This window comes from Anomaloglossus baeobatrachus, chromosome 1, assembly GCF_048569485.1.
Source record: "Anomaloglossus baeobatrachus isolate aAnoBae1 chromosome 1, aAnoBae1.hap1, whole genome shotgun sequence".
In the NCBI taxonomy this organism is placed as follows: domain Eukaryota; kingdom Metazoa; phylum Chordata; class Amphibia; order Anura; family Aromobatidae; genus Anomaloglossus; species Anomaloglossus baeobatrachus.
Window position 1 is genome coordinate 384259861 of NC_134353.1, and position 27343 is coordinate 384287203.

At 45.6% G+C, this 27343-nt stretch overlaps 1 protein-coding gene across 1 annotated transcript in view; it reads right to left on the reverse strand.

Moving 5' to 3' along the window:
- Positions 1 to 254: 254 nt before the first annotated feature.
- The window catches only part of ACER1 (alkaline ceramidase 1), a 46955-nt gene continuing 19866 nt past the window's right edge, over positions 255 to 27343 (reverse strand). Inside the window, exons 3-7 of the mRNA XM_075352534.1 lie at positions 22298 to 22412; positions 13525 to 13663; positions 11817 to 11954; positions 10571 to 10708; positions 255 to 5709 (exon numbers count right to left, since the gene is read on the reverse strand). Coding sequence (XP_075208649.1) covers positions 5532 to 5709; positions 10571 to 10708; positions 11817 to 11954; positions 13525 to 13663; positions 22298 to 22412 — 708 coding nt within the window. The 3' untranslated portion in view covers positions 255 to 5531. The remainder of the gene's footprint in view (positions 5710 to 10570; positions 10709 to 11816; positions 11955 to 13524; positions 13664 to 22297; positions 22413 to 27343) is intronic.

Below are 27343 nucleotides of genomic sequence, written 5' to 3' on the forward strand. Positions count from 1 at the left end.
CAACTAATATAGTGTGTTAATAGGGGTGTACTATTCGTGAACTGATACCTATCATAACCAAATGAGAAGGGTCATTCTCTATACAGAAAGATTACAATATATGAATATGATGATCATATCATGTAATTAATTACAAAGAAACTATTACTGTGTATATGTGATTCCAGTATAAAGAACAGCATCAATATTTAAATACCAGTCAGTATGAATTATTAGGATCACACAATCCATGATGAATTATGGAGGAGTCACTATTATATATTATATATAGTTTATTATAAAGCAAATAACATCAACTACATATAAATATCTATTCAGCTTATAAATTGGTTGTTAAATTAACTAATATGGAGAGTGAACCTCATATTTCAACCTGTAATATATAAAATAGGCAAAAATGCACTAAGTGTATGAGCATCAGCTCCGTTCTTTATGTTATAATGAACTAAAGCGGGCTTTACACACTGAGATCTCGCTAGCGAGATCGCAAGCGATCGTACCCGCCCCCGTCGGTTGTGCGACACGGGCAAATCGCTGCCCATGCCGCACAACCTCGCTTAACCCCGTCACACGGATTTACCTGCCCTGCGATGTCGCTCTGGCCAGTGAACCGTATCCTTTCTAAGGGGGCGGTTCGTGCAGCGTCACAGCGACGTCACATGGCAGGCGTCCAATAGAACCGGAGGGGCGGAGATGAGTGGGACGTAACATCCCGCCCACCTCCTTCCTTCCGCATTGCCGGTGGAGGCAGGTAAGGAGATGTTCATCGCTCCTGCGGTGTCACACACAGCGATGTGTGGTGCCGCAGGAATGACGAACAACATCGCTAATAAGCAGAAAACGATTTTTTTGTTTCAGGACGACCTCTCCGTGGCAAACGATTTTGACCGCTTTTGCGATCGTTTAAGGTCGCTCATAAGTGTTACACACTGCAATATCGTTAATGACGCCAGATGTGCGTGACCCCGACGATAATTCATTAACGATATCGTAGCGTATAAAGCCCGCTTAACTGTCGACGCAAGCACACTAATATTAGATAGTAGTAAGAATGACAAAATCTGAACGCATGCGCGTTAGGGATAAAGAGAGATTGAATTGTCTAAATCCTTGAGCATGCGATGTATGACGAAGGGTTAGGAGAGAGACGAAGTTCTAACACATGCGCATTGCTAATGATTATTCATGATTTTTTCTAAGTGCGGGAGCAGGCGCAGAGGAATTGACCTACCCGACGCATACGCAATGACATCACAGGTCCCGGAAACAACTAGCAGTATGGAGATAGGAAAGTTTTTACTGTATAGAATGAATAGCTCCGGATTGGATCAAGGAGGTTGGGAGGGGATCATGAGAATGGTGAGCTTATCCAATACACATAGTTATATATGAGAGATACAGTGGGTACGGAAAGTATTCATACCCCTTTATATTTTTCACTCTTTTTGGTTTGTTGCAGACATTTGGTAAATTCAAAAAAGTTCATTTTTTTATCATTAATGTACACTCTGCACGCCATGTTGACAGAAAAAAACAGAAATGTAGAGATTTTTGCAAATTTTTTAAACAAGAAAAACTGAAATATCACATGGTCATAAGTATTCAGACCCTTTGCTCAGACACTCATATTTAAGTCACATTCTGTCCATTTCCTTGTGATCCTCCTTGAGATTGTTCTACTCCTTCATTGGAGTCCAGATGTGTTTAATTAAACTGCTAGGACTTGATTTGGAAAGGCACACACCTGTCTATATAATACCTCACAGCTCACAGTGCATGTCACACCATATGAGAATCATGAGATCAAAGGAACTGTCCAAGGAGCTCAGAGACAGAATTGTGGCAAGGCGCAGATTTGGCCAAGGTTACAAAAGAATTTCTGCAGTACTCAATGTTCCTAAGAGCACAGTGGCCTCCATAATCCTTAAATGGAAGAAGTTTGGGACCACCAGAACTCTTCCTTGTACTGGCCATCCAGCCAAACTGAGCAATCGAGGGAGAAGAGCCTTGGTGAGAGAGGTAAAGAAGAACCCCAAGATAACTGTGGCTAAGCTCCAGAGATGCAGTAGGGAGATGGGAGAAAGTTCCACGAAGTCAACTATCACTGCAACCCTCCACCAGTTGGGCCTTTATAGCAGAGTGGCAGACAGACGTCTCTCCTCAGTGCAAGACATATAAAAGCCTGCATAGAGTTTGCAAAAAAAACACAAAAGGACTCCCAGACTATGAGAAATAAGATTCTCTGGTCTGATGAGACAAAGATAGAACTTTTTAGTGATAATTCTAAGTGGTATGTGTGGAGAAAACCAGTCACTGCTTATCACCTGCCCAACACACTCCCTACAGTGAAACATGGTGGTGGCAGCATCATGCCAGGGGGGTAGTTTTCAGCTACAAAGACAGGACAACTGGTTGCCATTAAAGGAAAGATGAATGTGGCCAAGTACAGAGCAATCCTGGAAGAAAATCTCTTCCAGAGTGTTTTGGACCTCAGACTTGGCCGAAGGTTTACCTTCCAACAAGATAATGACCCTAAGCACACAGCTAAAATAACAAAAGAGTGGTTTCAGAACAACTCTGTGACCATTTTTGAGCCAGAGACCTGACCAAAACCCAATTGATCATCTCTGGAGAGATCTGAAAATGGCTGTCCACCAACGTTCACCATCCAACCTGACGGAACTGGAGAGGATCTGCAAGGAAGAATGGCAGACGATCCCCAAATCCAGGTGTGAAAAACTTGTTGCATCATTCCCAAGAAGACTCATGGCGGTACTAGCTCAAAAGGATGCTTCTACTCAATACTAAGCAAAGGGTCTGAATACATATGACAACGTGATATTTCAGTTTTTCTTTTTTATGAAGTTTGCTAAGATTTCTACATTTCTGTTTTTTTTTCTGTCAAGATGGGGTGCAGAGTGTACATTAATGAGAAAAAAATGAACTTACCAAATGGCTGCAATGCAACAAAGAATGAAAAATGTAAAAGGGTCTGAATACTTTCCGTAACCACTGTAGATCTAAGAACGAATAACAGACTTATGAAGAAAATGACAAGGTATACTTCCCCTATAGTGATTGGTCCCATACGCCTAGTGTTCCTTTTTTGGAGTACTGTTATGAGGGTTTTTATTGGCCATTAGGCATGTGTCACGACCAAGGCCTTAAAAGGTCAGTTTGTACATAGTAATTCAGTATTAGTCTCTGCCCCCTGATGACGCCAGTGTGGTGAAACATGTTGGGGAGGCTAGTAGTTGAATTCTAAATAGAGAATGCTGTGGTCATTAACAATTGAAACAATACATGTGTATTAATCTATACTGAAGATATAAAAATAGCAAGCCTAAACGGGGATTAATAATGGTTGGTGGCTAGAATGATTGTATAGACTATCCAAGACAGATCACAGTGTTCAGTGGTTTTAAGAATTTTATGTATCTCATGATCTTAAAAAAATGAATTAAAAATTATATATTATTTGATTAGTCTTTAGTTTAGGGATTCAGTTTCAATTGGCAAATTGTAAATTATATACCAGTATGGGGACATATTTACCATGATGAGTCTTAAGGCCGCTTTACACGCAACAACATCACTAATGAGATGTCGTTGGAGTCACGGAATTCGTGGCGAACATCCGGCCTCGTTAGCGACGTTGTTGCGTGTGAAACGCACGAACGACCGTTAACGATCAAAATTACTTACTTAATCGTTGATCATTGACATGTCGTTCTAATCCCAAATGTCGTTACGGTTGCAGGACGCAGGTTGTTCGTCGTTCCTGTGGCAGCACACATCACTATGTGTGATACCGCAGGAACGAGGAACATAGCCGTACCTGTGGCCGCCCGCAATGAGGAAGGAAGGAGGTGGGCGGGATGTTCGTCCCGCTCATCTCCGCCCCTGCGCTTCTATTGGGCGGCCGCTTAGTGACGCTGTGTGTAAAAAGGAGGCGGTTCGCCTGCCACAGCGATGTCGCTAGGCAGGTAAGTACGTGTGATGGGTCCTAACGATGTTGTGCGCCATGGGCAGCGATTTGCCCGTGATGCACAACCGACAGGGGCGGGTAAACACGCTAGCGATATTGATAGCGATATCGCTGCGTGTAAAGTGCCCTTTAGGATGGGGCACATACACACCAGGATGGGAGACATATATACTAGGATGGGAGACATATATACCAAAATGGGAGACATAAATTCCAGGATGGGGTCAAATATACCAAGATGGCGGACATATATACCAGAATGGGGACATATAAACTAGGATGGAGGACATATTTAGCAGGAAGTGGCCCAGGATGGGGGACATTAGTACATAATGAAAGGGGAGGGGGGGAAACTATGTCTTTATAGGATTTATAATACTACAATGGTCCATACATCTGACCAGCATATGGGGGCAGACCAAAACGTTGAACTAGCGCCCATCGGACTCTAGTTACTCTGCTGGGGACATGGCTTATGAAAGAGTGAAGACAGTGCAAAACTCTGGTAAAGGCATATTAGTAAGTTACTTAGGATTTAATGCATTTCCTAAAATGTTCCTAAAGCAGTCAACCCCTTTAAACACGGGAACACATCCATCCCCACACTATTTCACCAACTTTTCTATTCTGAAGATGTTGTACATCCATTTGGGTCTCTTAGTGCCCACTATGTTCACATATAAGGGTATGTGCACACGGAATCTTTTAGAGTGTATTGACCGACTTGTCCAAGGCAAAGAGGCTTCTGGGAAAGGCCAGCAATGTTTTTCCATGAAGTTTTTTCAGTCGTTTTTGTGGCGGCTTGTTCTTTTTATAATTTAAACTATGAATAGTGAGTGTTTTCCAAGCAAAAGTCACAAGTCCGAAAAAAATAGCAGCATGCACAATTTGCCTATGAGAACTCGATGGCACTCAAAAAGTCGAAGAACCTATTTTTTCCTCTTTCCACTTCAGAAGAAAATTGATCCCACTCAGATTAGAGTCTGATTAGCATGATCGGACCGTTTTTCTCAGATGGAGAAAATATGGTAGTGTGAACCCAGCCTTATGGTAATATTAAAGATATTCCCCTACAAAGTGCATCTGTCTCAAGTCCTTGTCAACATTCTTTGATATTGCAAGAAAAATCTAAATACATTCACATTCAGCTCTCAAATACATGAGTTATTTGCAGGAGTATGACAATGGTTGGGTCTATATTAATATAAAAAAAACTGTACATAGTAGAAATGTTCTCTCCCATTTGCATCTTAGCAATACAGAACTGATGTGCTTTTGCTTCCAGACATTGTAAGCAATTAGTTCTAGTCATATGTATGGCTTGTTATATAAGAGAATCTTATTTGCCTGTTAACTTGAGCCTTGCGCCCAAGGTGTGATTTGATATGTCAGAGATGCAAAGATTCATAAAGAACTAAAAAGGAACTCAATTTATGAAGGCAATGTGCAAAAAAAAAATTAAACCTATAGCAGCAACCATGGCGGGCCATCTGGACTTCATTAGAGTTACAAATGACCCCTAAGTTCATCATTAAAAAAAAAACTAGCACTTCTTCTTCGAAACCTTTGACTGGGTGATGGCTAAGTAAGGAAGACCAAATTTTTTTGACTTGAATGGCCAGTACTGAAGCTGTGGAGTCCACTCAGGAATCTCGTATTGAGCATCAAAATAGGCAAACACGGTGTTGATGTGTGCAACGGCAAGACAAATAAAGATGTGCCTAAGAAGTAAAAAGCACAATGGTTAGGGATTTCAAAATTTATATGAAGAGAATAATAGAATTTATAGATTGGTACGAGAATTGCAACCTTCACAATTAGATGAATATTTAGCAACAAACACTAAATTTACAAGGCTACCAATGCACAAGAGATATTTTAACTGGATTTAAGGGCCATCTAAAGTGTATTTGGTGGACTAGTCTTTAACTCAATAACTTTGATATAGGGAAACAAGAGTCAGACAGATTTACTGTAATTTTAACCTGGAAAAACCTTTTGTTCTTTGGGGGATGAGCAAAGCTCCCAAGCTGAATGGCCATGCTGTTACTGTTCTCTGTGTATGGTCCACTTAATGCAGCTGGTTTGATGGTCATAATTAGCGATGAGCGGACTCGCAGATAACCGGGACTGGCTGATCTCGGTGATCTGGTTTCTAAATTCTAGTTCCGGGCCAGATTCTGGTCCCCATATATATCTATGGGAATGATAATCTGGCAATTAAAAATGGTGGTAGTAGGGATAGGGGGATGGGAGCAGATGCACTCTACGTTGCTCCCAGGCCTTGCATTCACTTCCTGGGCTGCTAATTACTGCTCATCCATATGTACTACTTTCCCCGCCCACCGGCACTTGTGATTGGTTGCAGTCAGATGCGCCCTCACCCTGAGTGGCAGAGTGTCAGCTGACTGCAACAGATTTTGATTACCAGCCATGAAAAAGCCTGACAGCTGGGGGCTGGTATTCTCAGCCTGGGGAGTCCAATGGTTATTGGGACCCCAGGCTAAGAATAGCAGCCTACAGCCGCCCCGGAATTGTCGCATCCATTAGATGCGACAAGACCGGTGCTTTACCCAGCTTGTCCTGGTTGTCCTGGTGCAGTGGCAATCAGGGTAATAGGGGTTAATGACAGTGCACAACTGTCATCAAGCCCAGAATTAGTGATAGGTAAGGTTCTATGAAATCCCCCATCCCTAATCCTATAACTAAAACGAAATAAACACAAACACATAGAAAAATCTTTTAATTGAAATAAAATACAGCACCCTCTTTCCCTTCTTTCTTAATTCGAAAAAGACCCTTGAAGTTCCGCCATAATCCACACAATGTCCCACGACTGCCCTGGCTCTGTTACACCCAAGCCCGGAGAGACCAAAAACATGTCTTATCTCTCCAGGCTCCAGGAAACACTGACAAGGGGGACCCACCTGGCAGCAGTGACATCACTCAGTTCACTGGAGGTAATACCCGGGTTCCTACGGTATGACCTCTGGTAACCTGAAGCACCCTGGTGACGTGAAGCACCTCGGCAGCCTTTTAACACTGACAGTGCCAGCTGGGGGTTGGGGAATGCGAGGCAGCCCAGCACCCCCTGCCCATGGCGGGCACTGTCAGTGTTCAAGTACATGTTTGTGCCCCACACCCCGCCAGCCCTTTAACACTATATTAAGAAGAAAATGGCACTTCCTTCATGTGGATTTAGAAAATATTGGGGTGCACTTCAGGTTCCAAAGCCATATAACGAGAAGTAACAAGGCACTCCCAGAGTAGGTTGAAAGGTATATTTATTTATTTGCGTAACAGAGAACGTTTTCGGTCCAACATGGACCTTCCTCAGTAGCACTGTATATAGAAATAGATAATGTGTATAAAATGAATACAAAATAAAATAAAATTGCAACAGTATCTGTCAGCACGGAGAGCTCCACGCATGCTCAGTGCCTGTATAGTTTTTCTTCACGACTCATCTCCAAACGCATGCGCAGTCCAGCACTTGTCCCAGGCACCTAGAAGTTTCAGCCACACAGAGGGCTGCACGCATGCGCTGTTCAGTGCATTAACTATTCAGTATATGGCTTCTACTGCGCACGCGCGGCTCCACGTTGCTCTCAATCACCGCCCAAATCAATCACCACTCCTATTTAATCCGGCCCCTCCGGCCACTGTCATGGCAGCCCCCATGCAGCGGTGGATTCCGCGCCTGATAGCCCATGCTACGTTTTCCCTCACATATGGTAAGCACACTGGCGTCCTCACCTTACAGTATTTGAACCACGTTTTTGCGATATTTGTCTTCCTGTTCCCTGAGCTTCTCTTTACTCATTTACCTATTCCTGTTTTCTCCCTTCTATTCACCTTACATGTTTTCAGACATCTTGTCATATTCCTTTCTCATATCTGCCCCCTTTTTTCTTTCAGAACATCTATACCCTCCTTTCTTTACTAAGTTTTCTACATTTACCTATATAACACATACACTATTTAACTACACTGTCACATACCACATCCTATATCTCTGATGCCCATATCCATGTAACACTCATTTCATTCTCTCAAATCTTATTTAACTACACTGTCACATACCACATCCTACATCTCCGATGTCCATATTCATATGACATTTATCTGACAAATCTCATTCTATTTTATTCCTAACTTTTCAGCCTAAATAGTACATGCTGGATATCTGTTTCCTTATATCTTCTATATCCGTTTTTACATAAATACATCACAAACATGCATACCTTTTTTCCTCTTTCATCCTCTTCTCCACTATCTTCCTTTTTCTCCTCTTTGATCCTCCTTTCTTTCCTCCTCTTCGTTAATTTTTCACTTTTTCTTTGATTTATTTTATTTATTATTTTTCTTGACTCAAAATGAATTTTGAATATTGTGAATACTGTACAATTGATACATGTATGGAATATTTGTTCTCTAATTTTTTGTATGAATTTTATTCCTTTATGTTGTATACAATTTTATTTTATTTTGTATTCATTTTATACACATTATCTATTTCTATATACAGTGCTACTGAGGAAGGTCAATGTTGGACCGAAAACATTCTCTGTTACGCACTCTGTTACGCACATAAATAAATATATCTTTCAACTTACTCTGGGAGTGCCTTGTTACTTCTCGTTATAAGCCCTTTAACACTGACAGTGCCGACCCCCGACAAACACCGAGTGACGTCACCGCTGATCGATGCAGCTCATTCATTCTCTGGAGCTCACAGATGGCAGTCATATTCAATGATCACGTGCTGTGAGGTTCAGATGCAGCAGAGCTGAATAGTCGTGGGACCTCGTGTGGATTATGTCGGACCTGCAGAGATGTTTTGGGGTTAATAAAGTGGTGAAAGAGGGTGTTTTTTTGTTTTTTATTCAAAATAAAGAATTTTTTGGTGTTTGTGTTTATTTACTTTTACTTACAGATTAGTGAAAGGGGTGTCTCATAGATGCTTGCCATTACTAATCTAGAGCTTAATAGTAGCTTAGTGTCAGACGCTGTCACATAGGCTGGGGGTGCGTCTGACTACAACCAATCACAGACGCCAGGACGGCCGATGGGCAGGGAAAGTAGTGCATATGGATGAGCAATGATGAGGGGCCAGGAAGTGAAGGAAAGGCCGCGGGAGCAGCGTACAGCCATGACGGAGTCTCGGTAAGTATGAAGCGCTTGCTTCATCCTTGTTTTCTTTATTTTTCCCATTATTTTTTTTAATTTCCTGAGTGCTGGATTCAGATCAATATCTGGAATCCTGGGCCAGGCAACCAGGCACCTTTGAAACTGCATGGATCTGGACTTTTACAGTCTGCCCATCACTAGTCAAAATGTGTCCAAAAGGTAGAGTAAAATCCTCACTAAAAACAGCCATTAGCCACCAGGTCAAACTGCAAATGCACTAGCAGGATGCAGCAGGCCCCCTTATGATAAAGGTGGGTGCAACACAGCTGCAGAATACCAATGACACAACCACTCTCAGCCTACCATTTCAATAAGGGGGTGGTTGCTGGTATTAAACATGCACACAGATGGGGTTTGCATACGGCACCAGTTACACAGGTTTGTGCAATGCACACAGTGTTTGGCTTACATCCTATTAATTACGCCCATCCTATTAGATTAGGCGGGCTGCCCAGCACTATATAAGTACCTCGACACACAGGATAGACACCCCAAAGGGTGGCTGATGCAGCTGCTATTGGCGAGTTCAATCATCTTAAAGGGTGCTTTACACGCTGCGACATCGCTAACGATATATCGTCGGGGTCACGGTGTTTGTGACGCACATCCGGCGTCGTTAGCGACATTGCAGCATGTGTCAGGTAGAAGCGACGATCAACGATCGCAAAAGCGTCAAAAATTGTTGATCGTTGACACGTTGCTCCTTTTCATAATATCGTTGGTGGTGCATGCCGCTGGTTGTTCGTCGTTCCTGTGGCAGCACACATCGCTATATGTGACACCACTGGAACGACGAACATCTTCTTACCTGCATCCACCAGCAATGAGGAAGGAAGGAGGTGGGCGGGATATTCTGCCCGCTCTTCTCCGCCCCTCCGCTTCTATTGGACGGCTGCCGTGTGACGTCGCTGAGACGCCGCATGAACCACCCCCTTAGCAAAACGGCGGTTCGCAGGGAAGGTAAGTCCGTGTTATGGGTGTAAGCGATGTCTTGCGCCACGGGCAGCGATTTGCCCGTGACGCACAACCGACGGGGGCGGGTACGCTCGCTAGCGATATCGATAGCGATATCGCAGCGTGTAAAGTGCCCTTAAGACTAATGTGTATGGGGTCTTTAAGTTGGTAGGGCAACAAGGCAAGAGGCAATTGTGCATTCATACATTTATATGCATTGAAATATGGGTATACTGAAAACTCAACTGAACAATGAATGAGAAAATTGTGGATTGCTGGTTCCACTTTAGATCTCTTTATGGTGTTATTGTCCCTTTGGTTACAGTGATTTTTTAACTGTGGTATCTAAGTGGAAAAAACCTGGGATTCCAATGTCCTTCATGCTGAAAATATGACTCATTTTATTGCATGACTGCAGAAAACCAGATCAGTTCTTACCAGAAGCTGTGCAAATAGCAGAAGTTAATCTCCTTCCAGAAATTACAGAAAAGGCGATCACTGACCCAACAGGAAATGGCCACTAGCCACAGCCAAAATGACACGTAGGTCAGATTAATAATGTCACGATTATTACACCTGAGAATGAAACGAAAGATATAAATTAGGCCAAATTACAGTATTAATATATTTGATTATATTACAGTATTTTAGGGTAGTAAATTGGGACTGGACACAGAATATATGGTGCCCATCATTTAGGCATTTCATATTTTATTGTGTAAAAAAAACAAACAACTTAAAGTGTACTTGCCCGTTAGTAAAACTTGGAGTGACAGAGGATTCAGATCTACAGCCTCATTTGCATATCAATGTGAATTATTATTTCTCATGAACAGAGTAACAGACAGGCCATGAAAGGTAATGCTAGACTTCTCTTTGACAAGAGCTACATGTGCATAAAAATAGTTTGGGGTGTTAGATCCTGCTGAGAAATTCCCTTTTAGTCAGTATTTGTGAATGGTGCCTACTTTGTATTGTTTGTATGTTGCATTATACATTTCTGAATACCAGAAATATTTACATGGAGTTTGGACATAACTGTAAAGGCCCCGTTAAATGCTACGATATATCGGGCGATATGTCGTTGGGGTCACGGATTCCGTGACGTACATCCGGCATCGTTTGACATTTCGTAGCATGTGACAGCTACGAGCGACTGTTAACTAGCAAAATTTCTTACCTTATCGTTGCTCGTTGACACGTCGCTCGTTTTCAAAATATCGGTCACATTCCAGGATGCAGGTTGTTCGTCGTTCCTGAGGCAGCACACATAATTCCGTGTGACACCTTGGGAACGACGAACACAGCTTACCTGCGTCCCGATGGCAATGAGGAATGAAGGAGGTGGGCGGGATGTTACGTCTCGCTCATCTCCTCCCCTCCGCTTCTATTTGGCGGCCGCTGTGTGACGTCGCTGTGACGCCGAACGTCCCTTCCCCTTCAGGAAGAGGATGTTCGACGCCCACAGCGAGGTCGTTTGGGAGGTAAGTACGTATGACAGAGGTTACCAACTTTGTGCGACACGGGCAACAAATTGCCCATGATGCACAAACGATGGGGGCGAGTGCGATCGCACGAAAAATCGATGCGTGTAACGGGGCCTTTATGTAAATGGAAACATTTTCAATGTTTGGTCTCCACAAAGTACAGTTTTTGTTTTTTTTTAATAGTTTACAATACTTACTTTCTTATCTCTTTTACCAGAAGATATAGTATATGAAAGGTTATACTGTTCAAGACATAAGCATTGATTATAGGCTTTACAAGTGACATCAGTGTGCTAACAATGGCCACAAGAAAGATGGCAGCACCAAATTCGCTCCTATATATAAAGAAGAAATGTTATTTATATGAAAATAAAACCTCTAAGAAATGTAGACAGTGAATAAAACGTCATAAAATCTGCATGTACTGTCTGCTATAAACCGTTCTGTGCAAAGCCAAAATATGGATCCTGACAAAATTACATTTTCTTAATTTTTATGTGAATAAATAATTATTGGAATATTCCTTTTTTTACCTAAACCACTGGATAATTTTCTGTTTTATGCAGTGCCCTATTAAACTTTGCTGTGTGTGGTCATCTCATTCGGATGAGAGATATTTAGCTGTAGCTTTGTTGAATGTCTGAAGTCCTACATAACAAAATCTCTAAGGAAGAGGATAATATTTTAATGTATTGATCTAAGGGCATATTTACATCATGTTTTATCAACCAGTTAGTATCTGAAGCACTGAAAAACAAGATTCGGACATTCGCATGAGTGATATTTAGCTGTTGTTTTGTTGAACATCTGAAGTCCTACATAACAAAATTTCTAGGGAAGAAGATAATATTCTGATGTATTGATCTAAGGGCATATTCACATCATGTTTTATCAACCAGTTAGTGTCTGAAGCACTGAAAAACAAGATTCGGACATTTGTGCTGATAGGCCCATTGACTTTAATGATGCAGGCAGAATCATTTTGTCCTTTTTCGGAGATCATTTTTGGCTGTATCTGTCCACTTGAGGCTTACTCCAAGACGCTTTGGTGCCCCCCTCAAATTGGCAGGTACTGCCGAAAATTATATGCAAAAGAGCCGACAATGACTTCATCTACATCCTTACAATAAATGACCCCGTCAGCACACATTTCGAAATCCCATTATTCAGGGCTTCAGACAAAATCTTTTGGATCCATTGACAAGAGGCTAAAACGTGATATCAGCATAGACTAATACATTTCTCTGTCAATCCCTGCTCTACTGTACTGGATAAGTCAGAAAAATAGTCTGCCTGCAATATGGCCATCACTCATAGACTTTAAAAAAATAAAATTAAGTCTTATGTTTAATGATGATTACAAATAAGTTCTATACGGGAGACTTTCCATCAATGCATACCAATTTTGTTACTGTTCTAAGTAATGCCAATATTCTGTTCTCATGTGTTAATAATATATCTTTGAAGTGGTTGGAACTAGTGATTACCATCTATAGAAGCAATAATTTATTTTACCACCAACGAATCAGTGAGAATATATTGGAAATAGAGTTGAGTGAGTACCTAACTATTCGTACTCGCTATACTCATAACGAGTACTGTCTCATACTCGCGTATTTATTCCGAATAGTGTGTGCACTGCAAGTCTATAGGGAATACTCGCAAAGTAACGAGTAACCCGAATGCTGCATTATTTACTACTCACACGAATAGTGCGGCATTCAGGTTACTCGTTACTTTGCGAGTTTTTCCCCATTGACTTGCATTGCACACACTATTCGGAATGAATATACGAGTATTAGACAGTACTCGTTATGTGTATAGCGAGTATGAATAGTTAGGTACTAGCTCAACTCTAATTATAAATTAATAAAGTATAGTAGCTTTATAACATAATAATACTACCTGCCTTTGATGAATCTTGGAAAGTAACGCTGGGGAAGCCAGATAGAATAGCCAAGACAAATAACCCACAAAATAGAGATCTCGTCCAGTAACTGCCCAAAGAAGCTCAATGTCATATGGTAATACATGGAGAATAGACCTGTTATTAAAAAAATTATCCAGTGTTACAACATTAATAGGGTTCTTAAATGGGTATAATTGAAAAGTGCTTGTAAAAACAAACAACTTTGTACATAACCTCTTATTAAAAATCCTTTCCGTTCTCTAGAACGGAGGTATTTTTAATTTTATAGCTTACCGCGTGCTGCCTAGGTTACCGGCCAACAAGCAGTCTCACAGTGGTCGATTATCTAGGTGAGGATCGTGCAGCATGAACAGGTTCTATGCTTACAGCCAGCTTGTGCCACTCTGAAGCTGGACAGATTGCTGGATCAAGCCTTTTCAATCCCTGTGCACTTTTCCCATGCAGCAGTGGCAAAAATGCTTCAGCCGGTAGTCTGGCAGAGTACTTAGTTCGAACCATCGGCACGACCATTAGGTCCAAACACAATCTTCAGAAGCACACTGTCCCTGGCAAACAGGAAGCTGTTAGACAAAGTAGCAGTGTGCTCCTGAGAAGGCTGAACGGAGCCCACAGCGGAGCCATGGGCAAAGTGACTCATGACTGACTTTGAAGGGCAACGAGGGGTTAACTCTGGTTGCAGGGAAAGAAAGCGCGGGCTGTGGGGGGTCAGAAGTTTAGGGGGCTGGGTTTAAGTGCTAGGGGTGGTCAGTTGGGAATATAGAATCAGTAGAAGGGGTGGGTACTATCAGAACAGCATGTGAAGCCAGCAGAAAAGGTGCTGAGCCCCCTTCACCTCGTCTCCTGCTGTGACTGTAATCATGGTGATTTAAAACTTCTGGAGCAGCTGCAGGGGGCTGCCAGCAGCGTGGATGGAGCTGCATCAGAGCACAGGTGCTGGAGATATTGGGAGGTTCGGCTGTGGGGGATGCTGCAGAAGATCCACTTCCCCAGTGGGCACGCAGGGCGAGTGTGCCTGACAGTCTGCCACCAGGAGCAGCTCCTGAGGTCTCAGTGGTGCCGCAAGAGCCCCCTCCCCGGGGACCCTCCCTGTCCATCTCTCCATCCTGTGCTTCTAGATGGAACAGGGGAGGAATCTTACAAGGCAGCCGGGACCTGCGGAGGTGGGCGGGGCCTCGGTGTATCATGTGACCGAGGCTCTGCCTCAAGCCTCTAGTGATCAGGGCTTCAACAAGATGGCGGCGGTCCTTCCCAGTGATATACCTGTGGGGGGACTGCTTGTGGTGGCAGCAACTGGACATCCGGAGAAACACTCAGAGACAGAGGTCATCGGGGCAGAGGGCAGCGCAGAGGTCGTCATCGGGGACAGAGGTCAGCGCAGAGGTCGTCATCGGGGACAGAGGTCAGCGCGGAGGTCGTCATCGGGGACAGGGGTCAGCGCGGAGGTCGTCATCGGAGACAGGGGTCAGCGCGGAGGTCGTCATCGGAGACAGGGGTCAGCGCGGAGGTCGTCATCGGGGACAGAGGTCGGCGTGGAGGTAGTCATCGGGGACAGAGGTCGGCGCGGAGGTAGTCATCGGGGACAGAGGTCGGCGTGGAGGTCGTCATCGGGGACAGAGGTCAGCGCGGAGGTCGTCATCGGGGACAGAGGTCAGCGCGGAGGTCGTCATCGGGGACAGAGGTCAGCGCGGAGGTCGTCATCGGGGACAGAGGTCAGCGCAGAGGTCGACATCGGGGACAGAGGTCAGCGCGGAGGTCATCATCTGGCTGGCGGTCAGCATGGAGGTTGTTTTCAGTGAGGTGGTCAGCGCGGAGGTCATCATCTGGCTGGCGGGCAGCAGGGAGGTTGTTTTCAGTGAGGTGGTCAGCACGGAGGTCATCATATGGCTGGCGGTCAGCATGGAGGTTGTTTTCAGTGAGGGGGTCAGCGCGGAGGTCATCATCTGGCTGGAGGTCAGCGTGGAGGTCGTTTTCAGTGTGGGGGTCAGTGCGGAGGTCATCATCTGGCTGGAGGTCAATGTGGAGGTCATTTTCAGCTCGGTAATGGTTATTGGTAAGGAGGTCGGCGCAGGGATCGGCATCTGGAAGGAGGTCAGCATTGAGGAGGAGGCTGTCGTCATCACAGTGGAGGTCACCTTTATGTTGGAGGTCCGCAGCACGGAGGGGCTTGTCTTCGCGGATGAGGTCCGTGTCGAGGAAGAGGTCGTCATCTAGGAGGGGATGATCCACGTCCTGGGAGATCGTTCAACAGGTAGTCTGCTCCCTGGTGGTTCCGCTAGGTTTGAGCGCGGTGGCTTGCTGGGGTCTCCCTAAGCAAGCTGCTTAAGCGGCTTGAGTGCCTCAACATCCTGAGGAGAGTCATCGGCTGGAATCGGGTGTTCCGGCTGGTGGGTCCCATGCCCCCACGCAGCCTGGTGAGTTTAATTATATGTTCTGTGTGTTCATCTAGTGCGATTTTCCTGGGTAGGTGTTTTATTAGGCCCAGGGGGAATGGCGGCGGTCTTAGTTTTAGCATGTTGGGGGGCCCCTGTGGGGTCAGTTAGTAGGGTCTGCAGCATGTTAGGGTTTGGCAAGGAGTTGCCGGAACGCGTGGAGGAGGCAAAGGTCGGGTCAATGGGGTCCCCCGTTTCCGTTTTGGGGGTCGGGCATTGAGGCAGGTCGCCGGTTGGTCATCAAGTTAGGCCACATCTTGTGGTGGGGGTCGCGGTGTCAGGGCAGATAGAGAAGGGTGAGTGGTTAAACTTTCGATTTTGTTAACTGGCTTCAGGTGTTTGCCATTCTGCAAGCATCCAGGCACACACACACAAAAAAAAAAAGGGGGGGGGGCCTGAGAATTGTTCAGGGGTGTTCTGCTACAAGGAAGGTTCATTGGTTTTGTGGCGATCACACCCGGTGTTGGAATGATGGGCAGTTCAGGCAGTGGAAGGATGGGTGACACTGCATGAATCCTTGGGGGTCTTGTCGCGCGCGGGGATGGATCTGCGGCGGATCGGTGGTCACGGTGAAGTTGCGGACAATCAGTGCCAGATTTGTGGCTGTGTACAGATGGAGCGGTGTGTCCGGGGTTTCGCTGTGGCCGCGGATCTGCCGGGGATTTGTCCTTGTGTTGTGATGGGGCCTTACGGCTCGTTGAGATACCAGGGTTCAGGCTGCGGTGGGTTCTAGAATCATAATAATAATAATAAATGTATATAAAATATAATAATAATTTTGGTGCGAGGTATCGTGCAGGTATTGGGCGGTTCAGTTTTATCTCTGCCATTTCTGGTTCTGGTGGTTTTTTCTGTGTTAGGGGTAGTGCAGAAGAAGGAGCCGAATAAATTCCGGGTCACTTGTGAGTTATCGTTTCTGACATGCCATTCGTTGCCAGGGCGTCCTGACAGCATGCATTTTGTTAGGTTGTTTTGGGGATGGTTCATATTTTGTGATCTGGTGTTTACTTATGGTTTGCCCTATTTTCTTGTGCCTATTGGAAGGGTTTGGTTCATTTCTAGAATGGGGAGTTGCAGTATGGCTGGGTTGCTGATGATGTCTTACCTCAAAAAAAAAAAAAAAAAAAAAATAAGACAACAACTTTCTGTACATGGGGCGGTCAGCTCCCCATTTTTTGCCATCTTTGCTAAGGGCTAGGGCATGGATAGTTCAGCAGTTTGCCAGGAGAGGAAGAAGGGCCCTGGCAATTGTCTGAACATCTTGGGAATCTCCATTGATTCTAGGAGGATGGAGAGCAGGGGGGGATTGAGTACAGGTTACGGGACAAGGAAGTGTGTCTTTCCTCACTGAAGTGCGCAAAGCGGGTTATATATTTAAAAAAAAAAAAAATAAATAAATAAGAAAAATCAAATGCAGTGGCAGACCTTTGGATGTTGCTGGGCATGCTTTAATTTGCTTTTGCATGTGCCCATAGCCGGAATTTTTTCGGGTAGTGAGAAGGTGGCTATGGCGGGGGCAAGGCCCCCACGCTTTGTATACGGTTGCCGGAGGAATTCTTCAACGACCTGGCAGTGGGGGCCAGGATATATTTTCCTGGGTAGTTATAATGGATGGTCGTTAGGGTTTTGAAGCTTGTGGTCTATTTTGATTGTGAACTTTTACTGTGGCGGCAGGTTGGGTTAGTTGACAGAGCTTTCAGCAGGGCAAATGGGGGATGGACATAGAGCCACAATCTTGGGTGGAGGCAGTATTTTACCAAAAATCGGATTTTGTTCGAGTTTTTCTTGGTAGTGGCTAGTTCCAATTGGGGGGTCTACTTCAGCAATAAAAACATCAGTTTTCGTTGCGTCAACAGCTGTTTTGGCAACTAATTTTTGGTGTTTCTCCTCCGTTAATAGGGCTATGGAGGCATTTTGGGTTACGGCGCCTTTTTTGCTTTAGTACAAAGAAGTACAAAGATAGTGGCAGCGCAGGCACCAGGTGTTTGGAAATTAGCGTTAATGCTCTTTTTCAATGATAGTGGGATAGCTTTTGGTGCCTGGCACTAGAGGCAGAGTCCACCAGCTGCAAGTGGCCGGAGGAGCTTTGTGAGGTGGTATTTGGGCACTAGGCTTATTATGCATTACAGTATCCTTTGCTGGGGGTACTAGGTTAGCATATGAGGCGGATTGGTGAGGCAACGGGGGATCGGAGTCAGGAATTCGGCACGGGGGAGTCTGAGGAGGATTTGGTAGGGGCACTGCTGTGTTGGTTACGTAGGGTGTCGGCTGAAGGAAGGTCTGAGGTTAATAATTTATGGCTCAGGACCAATACTGGTTGTAAGTTTCAATGTCTGGTTGATGTCATTAAACTGTTTAGTGCAATTTTTGAGGGATTTGCGGGATGAGTCCTTTAACTGGTGGAGGAAGGTTGAACTAGATGGACCTAGGTCTTTTTTCAACCTAAGTAACTATGTAACTATGTAACTGGACTGGTTAATTGCTTGGAACAGTGGGCACTGCCAAGACCAGGGAGTAATTCCCCCATTTGAGGTGAAGTGGTTTTCGGCTAGTTGTTCTTAGTTGCTCTTTGGGGAATTAGGGGAATTGGTGGCTCCATCGTCAAGTGGAGGTGGCATGTTGAGTCAGGTTGTTGTGGGGTTAACCTACCCCATGGAATGTTTGGTTGGAATGGTCAAACTGAATACATCTTAAATAAATATTAAAAAATGGGGGGGTCAGGTTGTGAGCAGTAAAGAGGTTGATAAGGCGGTCGGTAGAGTGTTGCAGGGGGTATTTATTTTTGTTGGGGGGGTGATTGTTCAGACCCATTGGTGGCCTTGGGCCTCAACCAAGGTGGAAAAGTGGGGGACTTCCTGCAAAAGTATAATTTAAAAAAAAAAAAAAAAAAAAAAAAAAGGAAAAATGTTCCCCCCCCCCGTTTTTTCTACGTTCTACTAGGCGGTGCACCACTGGTTGGATAATTGGTTCACTGCCCTGAATTCGGGGGGGGCTGATGGCAGATGAGGGGAGGGATGAGTGCCAGCTGGGTTGGTTGAGAGATCACGTTCTAGTGCTTGGGATCTGGTTCCAGGTATGAGTGGTCTACGGTAACACTGGATTTTCACCATTTTAAGGTTGGATCCTGCCCCTGATGTGCTGGTGTTGCACACGGGTGAAAATGATGTGGGGATATCCCCCTATGGGGGATTAACTTGGAGTTATTTGCCAAGGTTTACTGCAGCTATGCTCCGCCTCCCCGAGAGGTGAAGATGATGCGGTCGGATATTGTGCCTACAAAACCTTACTGGTGGTTCGGTCGATAGAGGGGATCGACAGGACTGAAATTAAGGTGGATAGGGAAGTGGGGAGTTTCTTGGCTTGGAACGGACAGGTTGGCGCGGTGGATGCACCTGTGGTTAGCAGGTGTTCAGGAAGGTGGAGCGAGTGCTTTGTTGGTGGGGTGACTCGCATTATGAGGTCTCAGGTAATGCTCGTGGTGGCGGTAGTGAGGTGGGGTTCTTGGAGTTGGTGGTAAAATGGTGGTGGGGGGTTGTACATCAGGTGGATGGTAACCCCCCTTCTTTTATTTGGAATGGTAATTACCTGGCAGACTTTGGGGCTCTCCAGGGTGGGGTCCCCTGGGAGTCGGTGTTAGGGAAATGGTTTTCCGGTCATGGTGTCCCCGAGCTTGTGGTCGTTTGCGGCTGGGGACAACTCCGGATGGTTTATCAATTTTATGGGAACGTCCGCCAGGTTTTGGAGCTCCAAGAACCCTCCTCGCTTTAGAGAAAGATATTTATTTAATGTCATGTTTGTATAATAAAGGCCGATTTGGCCAAATTATCCAAGCGGGTGTCATGTCATCATTAAAAGGGGAATCTGTGGGATGAAGGGATTAGTGCATAGCGAGAAGGAAGCATCTACAATAGTACAGTCAAGGCTGAACGGAGCCCACAGCGGAGCCATGGGCAAAGTGACTCATGACTGACTTTGAAGGGCAACGAGGGGTTAACTCTGGTTGCAGGGAAAGAAAGCGCGGGCTGTGGGGGGTCAGAAGTTTAGGGGGCTGGGTTTAAGTGCTAGGGGTGGTCAGTTGGGAATATAGAATCAGTAGAAGGGGTGGGTACTATCAGAACAGCATGTGAAGCCAGCAGAAAAGGTCCCGCCCTCCCGCCCTGTGTTATGCTGGGTGTGTGGGTTTTCATCAGGAGAAAGTTTTGTATATTTTAGTAATGTGTCGGCGTCATTTCGGCCAGGTATTTTATTTATTTTCTGTCATGTTGCGGTAGTGAGGTGGGGTTCTTGGAGTTGGTGGTAAAATGGTGGTGGGGGGTTGTACATCAGGTGGATGGTAACCCCCCTTCTTTTATTTGGAATGGTAATTACCTGGCAGACTTTGGGGCTCTCCAGGGTGGGGTCCCCTGGGAGTCGGTGTTAGGGAAATGGTTTTCCGGTCATGGTGTCCCCGAGCTTGTGGTCGTTTGCGGCTGGGGACAACTCCGGATGGTTTATCAATTTTATGGGAACGTCCGCCAGGTTTTGGAGCTCCAAGAACCCTCCTCGCTTTAGAGAAAGATATTTATTTAATGTCATGTTTGTATAATAAAGGCCGATTTGGCCAAATTATCCAAGCGGGTGTCATGTCATCATTAAAAGGGGAATCTGTGGGATGAAGGGATTAGTGCATAGCGAGAAGGAAGCATCTACAATAGTACAGTCATGGGAACATTAGAAAAATACTTTAAAGAGGACTTTTCACCATTTTTTTCATGCATGTGCAGCACATCAAATGGAATAGTGGTTGCAGTGTGGAATAAAAAAAATGGCTTTGTTTTTTTTGTTCACTTCTCCATTGCGGAGATATTTTTGGAATCTATAGGGTTAACTTTCTAGGGTTTGTAATGTAAAATAGCTAAACTCAACTGCCAGCTGCACCGCCCCTCCCCCACACTGACTGATGCAGGAGGCTAGACCTGGAGATCATAGATGTTTCATTACATCTAACACTGAAAAAACTGCTCTATAGCTCTTGTGAGGGCATGTTTGTTATGCACCTGTTGTGGATTCAGGCCTTGCTTCCCTCACCCTGCTCCACTAAACTTTGTTTGCTCCACGTCGGGCTTTGGAGATAGCCAGGCCTCATCCCATGTGATCATTAATGCTCACCAAGACACACATCTGTGTTTTGGTATTTAGACTTTAGTGTTCCTGAGTCCTGTCTGCCAGCAGTTTCCAGTTCCTCAGCTACCAGCCTCCATCCACATGCAGCCTTCAGGACTTCTACTACCTGTCTGAGGTCTCCAGGTGGTCTCCTGTCCACCTGCAGCTTCCAGTACATATGCTACCTTTTTTGGTCTTCCCAGACCACTGTTACCTCTCTGCGGTCTCCAGAGCATAGCCTGTCTACATGCCGATTCCAGTACCTCTGCTACCTGTCAGCCTTCTACCGGATGTCGCCTGTCTGCCTGCAGCTTCCAGTACCTCTGCTACCTGTTTCCCACGTGCATCATATGCCTGCTGCACCAACGCCTCTGACCCATGTGCCCACTTAGACCTTGGGTTTGGATGATCAACCTCAACAGCTGAGCCTAAAGGCCCCATTACACACTGAGACTTTCTAGCGATCCCACCAGCAATCTCGACCTGGCCAGGATAGCTGGAAAGTCTCTAACAGTCGCTGGTGAGCTGTCAAACAGGCAGATCTGGACAACGACGCAGCAGCGATACGGACCTGCAGAACGACCTTGCTGGAAAGGGAATGCTAACACGCCTATGGGCTGGGTCGCTAATGATGTCGTTGTAACGGTGTCAAACACACCACACCGATACATGCTGCGCAGCGGGAAACAAAGAACCAAAGAATGGTCCTGAACGACTTGTAGTGATCAGCGACCTCACAGCGGGGGAAAGGTCGCTGATGCGTGTCACACACTGCAATGTCGCTGGGCAGGTCGCTATTACGTCACAAAACCGGTGACGTTACAGCGATATCGCTAGCGATGTTGCAGTGTGTAAAGGGGCCTTAACAGTATTCTTTCCTTTCAGTGTTACTGCCAGCTTATGATTGGTCTGCACCCAGTGAAAGCTATCTGATAACACCTATTTGGACTTAAAAAAAGTTAACTCATTAGGTGTCAAATACTAATTGCTAATCTCTCTGCAAAGAAGAGGCGAAAAAACTATTATACTATGTATGCAGCTCAATATTAAATATTTAATGAAAGGTTCTCTTGAGTAAAAAAACTTAAATGCAAATAATGAATAAACATTAAATTATTAGTTAATTAGAAATAAGAATATTGTGATGTAAACTGTAAGAATGTATATTTGTACAAACCAATCAAGATGAACATGATCCAGACTAGATGGACAGACAAGCTTCGTCTGCAGGCATACGGATGTAAGAGATACATCATAAGGGGCCCAACAAGAAGGAAAGAAATATTAGTAACCTGCAAGACATTAAAAATAATAGACTGGTCTAAAAAAAGGTTTACTTCTGGGAGAATATAGTAGCTATCCATAGATAAAATCTAATAAATTGACAAACAGTTAACAATATAATTGACTTACCAATGTTGTTTTCTTCTAGTAAGTTATTTATATCATGATGCATAGCTCAACTGGTTTTAAAGTAAGGCATTATAATTATTTTGATATTCTGCCTTTTATATGGCTTCTTTACTTTCATTTTAAATCAATTTATTTTGATCAATTCTATTTTGCAAATAACTAATAAGAACAATTTTTATGTGTTTAACTCCACTAAAATGTATTGAACATAGAATGCATGCAAGGTTACAAAGGAGTTATGTTACATAGTCATTTCATTGGTCAGGGGATGACAACCATCTGTAAATTCCGAATCATTTCTGCAAAAAGAAGGTCTTTTTTCCATTGTTCATGATATTTTTTGAAGATTGTGGATTTAAAGGGATTGTCTAGGACAATATAAAGTTTATTGCTGAGCCTGTCATAGCACCCACTGTAAAGACCTGATGGAGAGACCGAGGAAGCAAACTCCCTATCACACATCTCGCTTTCAGCAATCGCTATTGTCTACAGCATGTTAATATAGCGCCCCTGTGACTATCAGGGTGATACAAGGTTCTGCATCCCTGCCAGGATGCAGCGCCTACCCCTTTAGGTACCCAGAACCCCAGTGCCGGTACCACCAAAAACCCAGGTAATCCCAGTTTTCCCCAACAATCCCCCATACAATGGTGCTTAGCTAGGGTTGGACCATGGATGGCCGCCTAGAGCCTAGAGGTGGAGCTACTCCAGTCCACTAGTTGACCAGGTGAGGCAGACTGTGGCGAGTAGTCAGTTGAAGTCAGCCTAAAGGGGGCTTTACACGCTACGATATCGTTAATGTTTTATCGTCGGGGTCACGTTGTTAGTGACGCACATCCGGCGTCATTAACGATATCGCAGCGTGTGACACTTACCAGCGACCTTAAACGACCTCAAAAATGGTTCACCATGGAGAGGTCGTCCCAAAACAAAAAATCGGTAATGGTTGATTATCAATGTTGTTCGTCGCTCCTGCGGCAGCACACATCGCTGTGTGTGACACCGCAGGAGCGAGGAATGTCTCCTGCCACCGGCCGCAATGCGGAAGGAAGGAGGTGGGCGGGATGTTAAGTCCTGCTCATCTCCGCCCCTACGCTTAGATTGGCCGGCCGCTTAGTGACGTCGCGGTGACGTCGCTGTGATGCAGAACGTCTCTCCCTCTTGAAGGAGGGATTGTTCGGCAGTCACAGCAACGACGCCGACCAGGTAAGTGCGTGTTATGCTGCCGTAGCGATAATGTTTGCTACGGCAGCAAACCCACGATATCGCACACACGACGGGGGCGGGTGCTTACATGCTCGATATCGCTAGCAATTGCTAGCGATGTCGTAGCATGTAAAGCCCGCTTAAGTCTGGTGAAGGTAGAGGGTGTGACTGAGGAGCATCCTGACTCAGGATAACGGTGACCTGGTACCCAAGAGAGGTGGTTGCCGGTGGAGTATGGTGGAGTACTCCCAGAACTACGCACCGACGGGGTACAGGACCCTAGGGCAGGAAAGAGCTTCAAGCTGGCCTGTTAACACCTGCACAGCAAAGGGGACCATCAAGGACCTTGCTGACCCTAAAGAATGCGAAGACTCAGTAGCAAAGAGAGAGCCAGGAACAGGACCAGAGACTCCAACCCCACAGGGTTCACGCTACCGTCAGGCGGACAGAGGTGGACAAACCGGGGACCCCCAGTGTTCCATACCACGGGGTCCTATTTACCAGAAACAGGTGCAGGGGAGAAGGTACCAGAGAACCAGACTGGCACTGGGACGAAGGGGACCTGGAGGCGAAACCAGCCGGCCTTGGGCAACCAGATAACACCCGAAACGTGAGTAAACCAGTTGCACTGAATACCCGTCTGGACTCCTTCTTCCGACGTCCATCACACCATACACCCGCTGGGTAAATACCCTACTTGCGGAGGGACTACCATACTAGCTGCCATACCATCAGCCCCAGTAGAGACACTGCAGCGGCGGCTCCCTATACTTAGCCACAACACCGCAAGTGGCGTCACGAATAACTTATTCACAAATCCCCTGTAAATATTCCCATTACAAAAAGGACCCAGGGCACGGAACCGAGTAACGACCACCATCGTGACATTCCCAATAGAGACACTGCCCGGAACCGAGTACCTGTCACGCTCCCTGGGTCCCGACACCGTCTGTTACTCACTGCTCCAGTTCCCGGTCCTTCTGCCCGCGGCTGCCCTCCTCACTCTCCCTCCTCTGCGTCCTTCGTGCCTCCTGCCCGCCGGTCCCGGCATCCCCCTGCGACCCAGGACACTCTGTCTGGTCCCCCTGCATCTACTGCACCGCTTCCTGCTCTGGTCTCCGGCACACGAGCCTCGCGCATGCGCATTAGGGTGCGCGCGTGCTCACTCACCTCTTCTTAGAGGGCCAGCGTCCTGGAAACAGGGTATGGTCAATTACAGGTACAGGGTATATTAGGACTTCCTTTCCATGTGGGCGGTGCCTGATCAACGTGTTCCCATAGCTAGGTGTTCAGGTCCCTTTGTGCCTTGCCTCTGTTTAACTCTGTCTCTTCCGCAGAACCCGTCCTGCCACCGTAACCTGGTCCTGACTGCTGATTTCCCAGGAAGTCTCCTGGTGACTGTCTGCTGAGGATCCCACCATCTACCGTCAGCCTGAACCCATCACCGATCCCCGACTTCACCTGGTAACATCAGCCTTCACGTCTTGCTGGACCCGGACCCCGTCTGTGGTTCTTACCCGGCACCTGAATCCGGTTCCAGTCATCCGTCCGGCCTCCAGTGTTCGTTGGATTCAGAGACATTCCCGTACAAGATCCCTGAAGGACTCTGATTCCGTACCCCTAGTGTTCCAGCTACCGTTCATCTAGGCCCTCTGGTGGGGTGATCGGACAGTCCCTGTATAGGGGTTAGCTCCGGGTTGCCTCAGTGGGGGAGTCCGGTGCACGGTCCAGTGAATCCACCTCCAGGACGTTACAGTACCCCATATCCCTGGGTGCTACATTAACAGTTAATTAAGCTACTACAAATACTGACAGCACACAATTCTCTTTGCTATGACTTTAATAGTAGGGAGAGTTTAATGATGTTAGGCAGTGGAAGCCACAGCTTCGTGATCCCGAGGTGAAGACATAATGTCCTCAATCCGTCAAAACCGCCGGTGTATTTCACTCCGATCTTGATGAGGGAGTGTCGTGGAGTCACGGGAGCCTAAATCATTTAGAGTGTACCTCATTATAAATTTTACTTCAGTCATTGATTGGAGTAAGATTTGAGGCATAAGGTACACCACAGCATCTCATGAATTAAATGAGTGAGTGTCAACACACCACGTCCAACCCCAGCTTCATCAATTTTGCCTAACCTGGCCAAAACCGGTGTGAAAACACTAAAAGTCGCAAAAAAGAAATCGCAACCTTCCATTGCACAAAAATTTTGCAACTTTTCAAAGTGTTTTAAAATTGATTTTTGGAGTATACACTAATGAATCACTTTTCACAACCTAATGGAAAGTAGCACATCCATATGGACGTAAAATGCCAGTGAGACCACAGTGTATGGATAATCTTCTTTCAACCAGCTAACATAGAACTAAAAACTTTTCTTTCTTGTGATAACCGGAGACCTCCCGTATTATGTTTGTTTCAGGCCATTGCTTTTTCCTTTCTCATAGTAGCAATATCCTGTGAGATTGGTTGTTGTATAGTAACACAAGTCTATCGGAAGCTCATCATTGAGTGTGTAGGCAGAGTTCATTTCTATTGTAGCAATGGCAGGGCTATTACAAAGAACAGATTACTAAAACACCAGTGAAGAAGGGGATTCAATAATGGAGCCTTTGTAAAGGTGCATTAACCCTGCAGGTTTATTGTGAACAAGTTTTCATAGGAGCGCTCATTTCATGATAATCTGCAGTGTAAACAAGCTGCTGATCACCTAATTAAGGCGCAAAATGCTTGTTCATGGGGTGGAGTGATCTTTTGATTTTCAGAAAAGATCATCGTTCTTGGCAGTGCATTATCCTATGTAAACAGGACTCTCAATGCTAGGTACTGGAAGCCTATGCACACTGAACAATCTATTACAGATTGTTCCGTGTGCATCATTTAGTGTTGTCCGCCAGTGTAAACAGGCTATTAATATGTTTAGATTGGTGAGGCACGGGGCGCCAGTGTGGAGTACAGGGGGGTTTCTTCAGCTGAAACCCCCCTTGTCACGTAAGTATGTGATCTCACTATCCACCCGCCCGCTCTGCTCCGATGTCAGGAGAGCGGGCGGTGTCGGCAGTGTGATCATGTGCTCCCACCAGCACTACGGATCGCAGCAAGAGACTGAAAAGCTGGTGACATGCAGCACCGCATGTATCAGAGCAGAGCATGTCACCAACTTGCTCTGCTCTGTCACCTGTCGTGCTGCATGGGACCAAGTTACTGCACACTGTGACTTGTGCTGCATGGGACCAACTTTCTCCACTCTGTCACCTGCACAACAAGTCACAGAGTGGAGCAAGGTGGTGACATGCAGCACAGAATGTAACAGATAACCTTTCTTCCCTCTCTCTCTTGCCTCTCTCTCTCTCTTGCCTCTCTCTCTCTTCCCTCTCTCTCTTGCCTCTCTCTCTCTTCCCTCTCTCTTCCCTCTCTCTCTCTTCCCTTTCTTTCTATTCCCTCTCTCTCTTCCCCCTCTCTCTTCCCTCTCTCTCTTCCCTCTCTCTCTCTTCCCTCTCTCTCTTCCCTCTCTCTCTTCCCTCTCTCTCTCTTCCCTCTCTCCCTTCCCTCTCTCTCTCTTCCCTCTCTCCCTTCCCTCTCTCTCTCTCTCTTCCCCCTC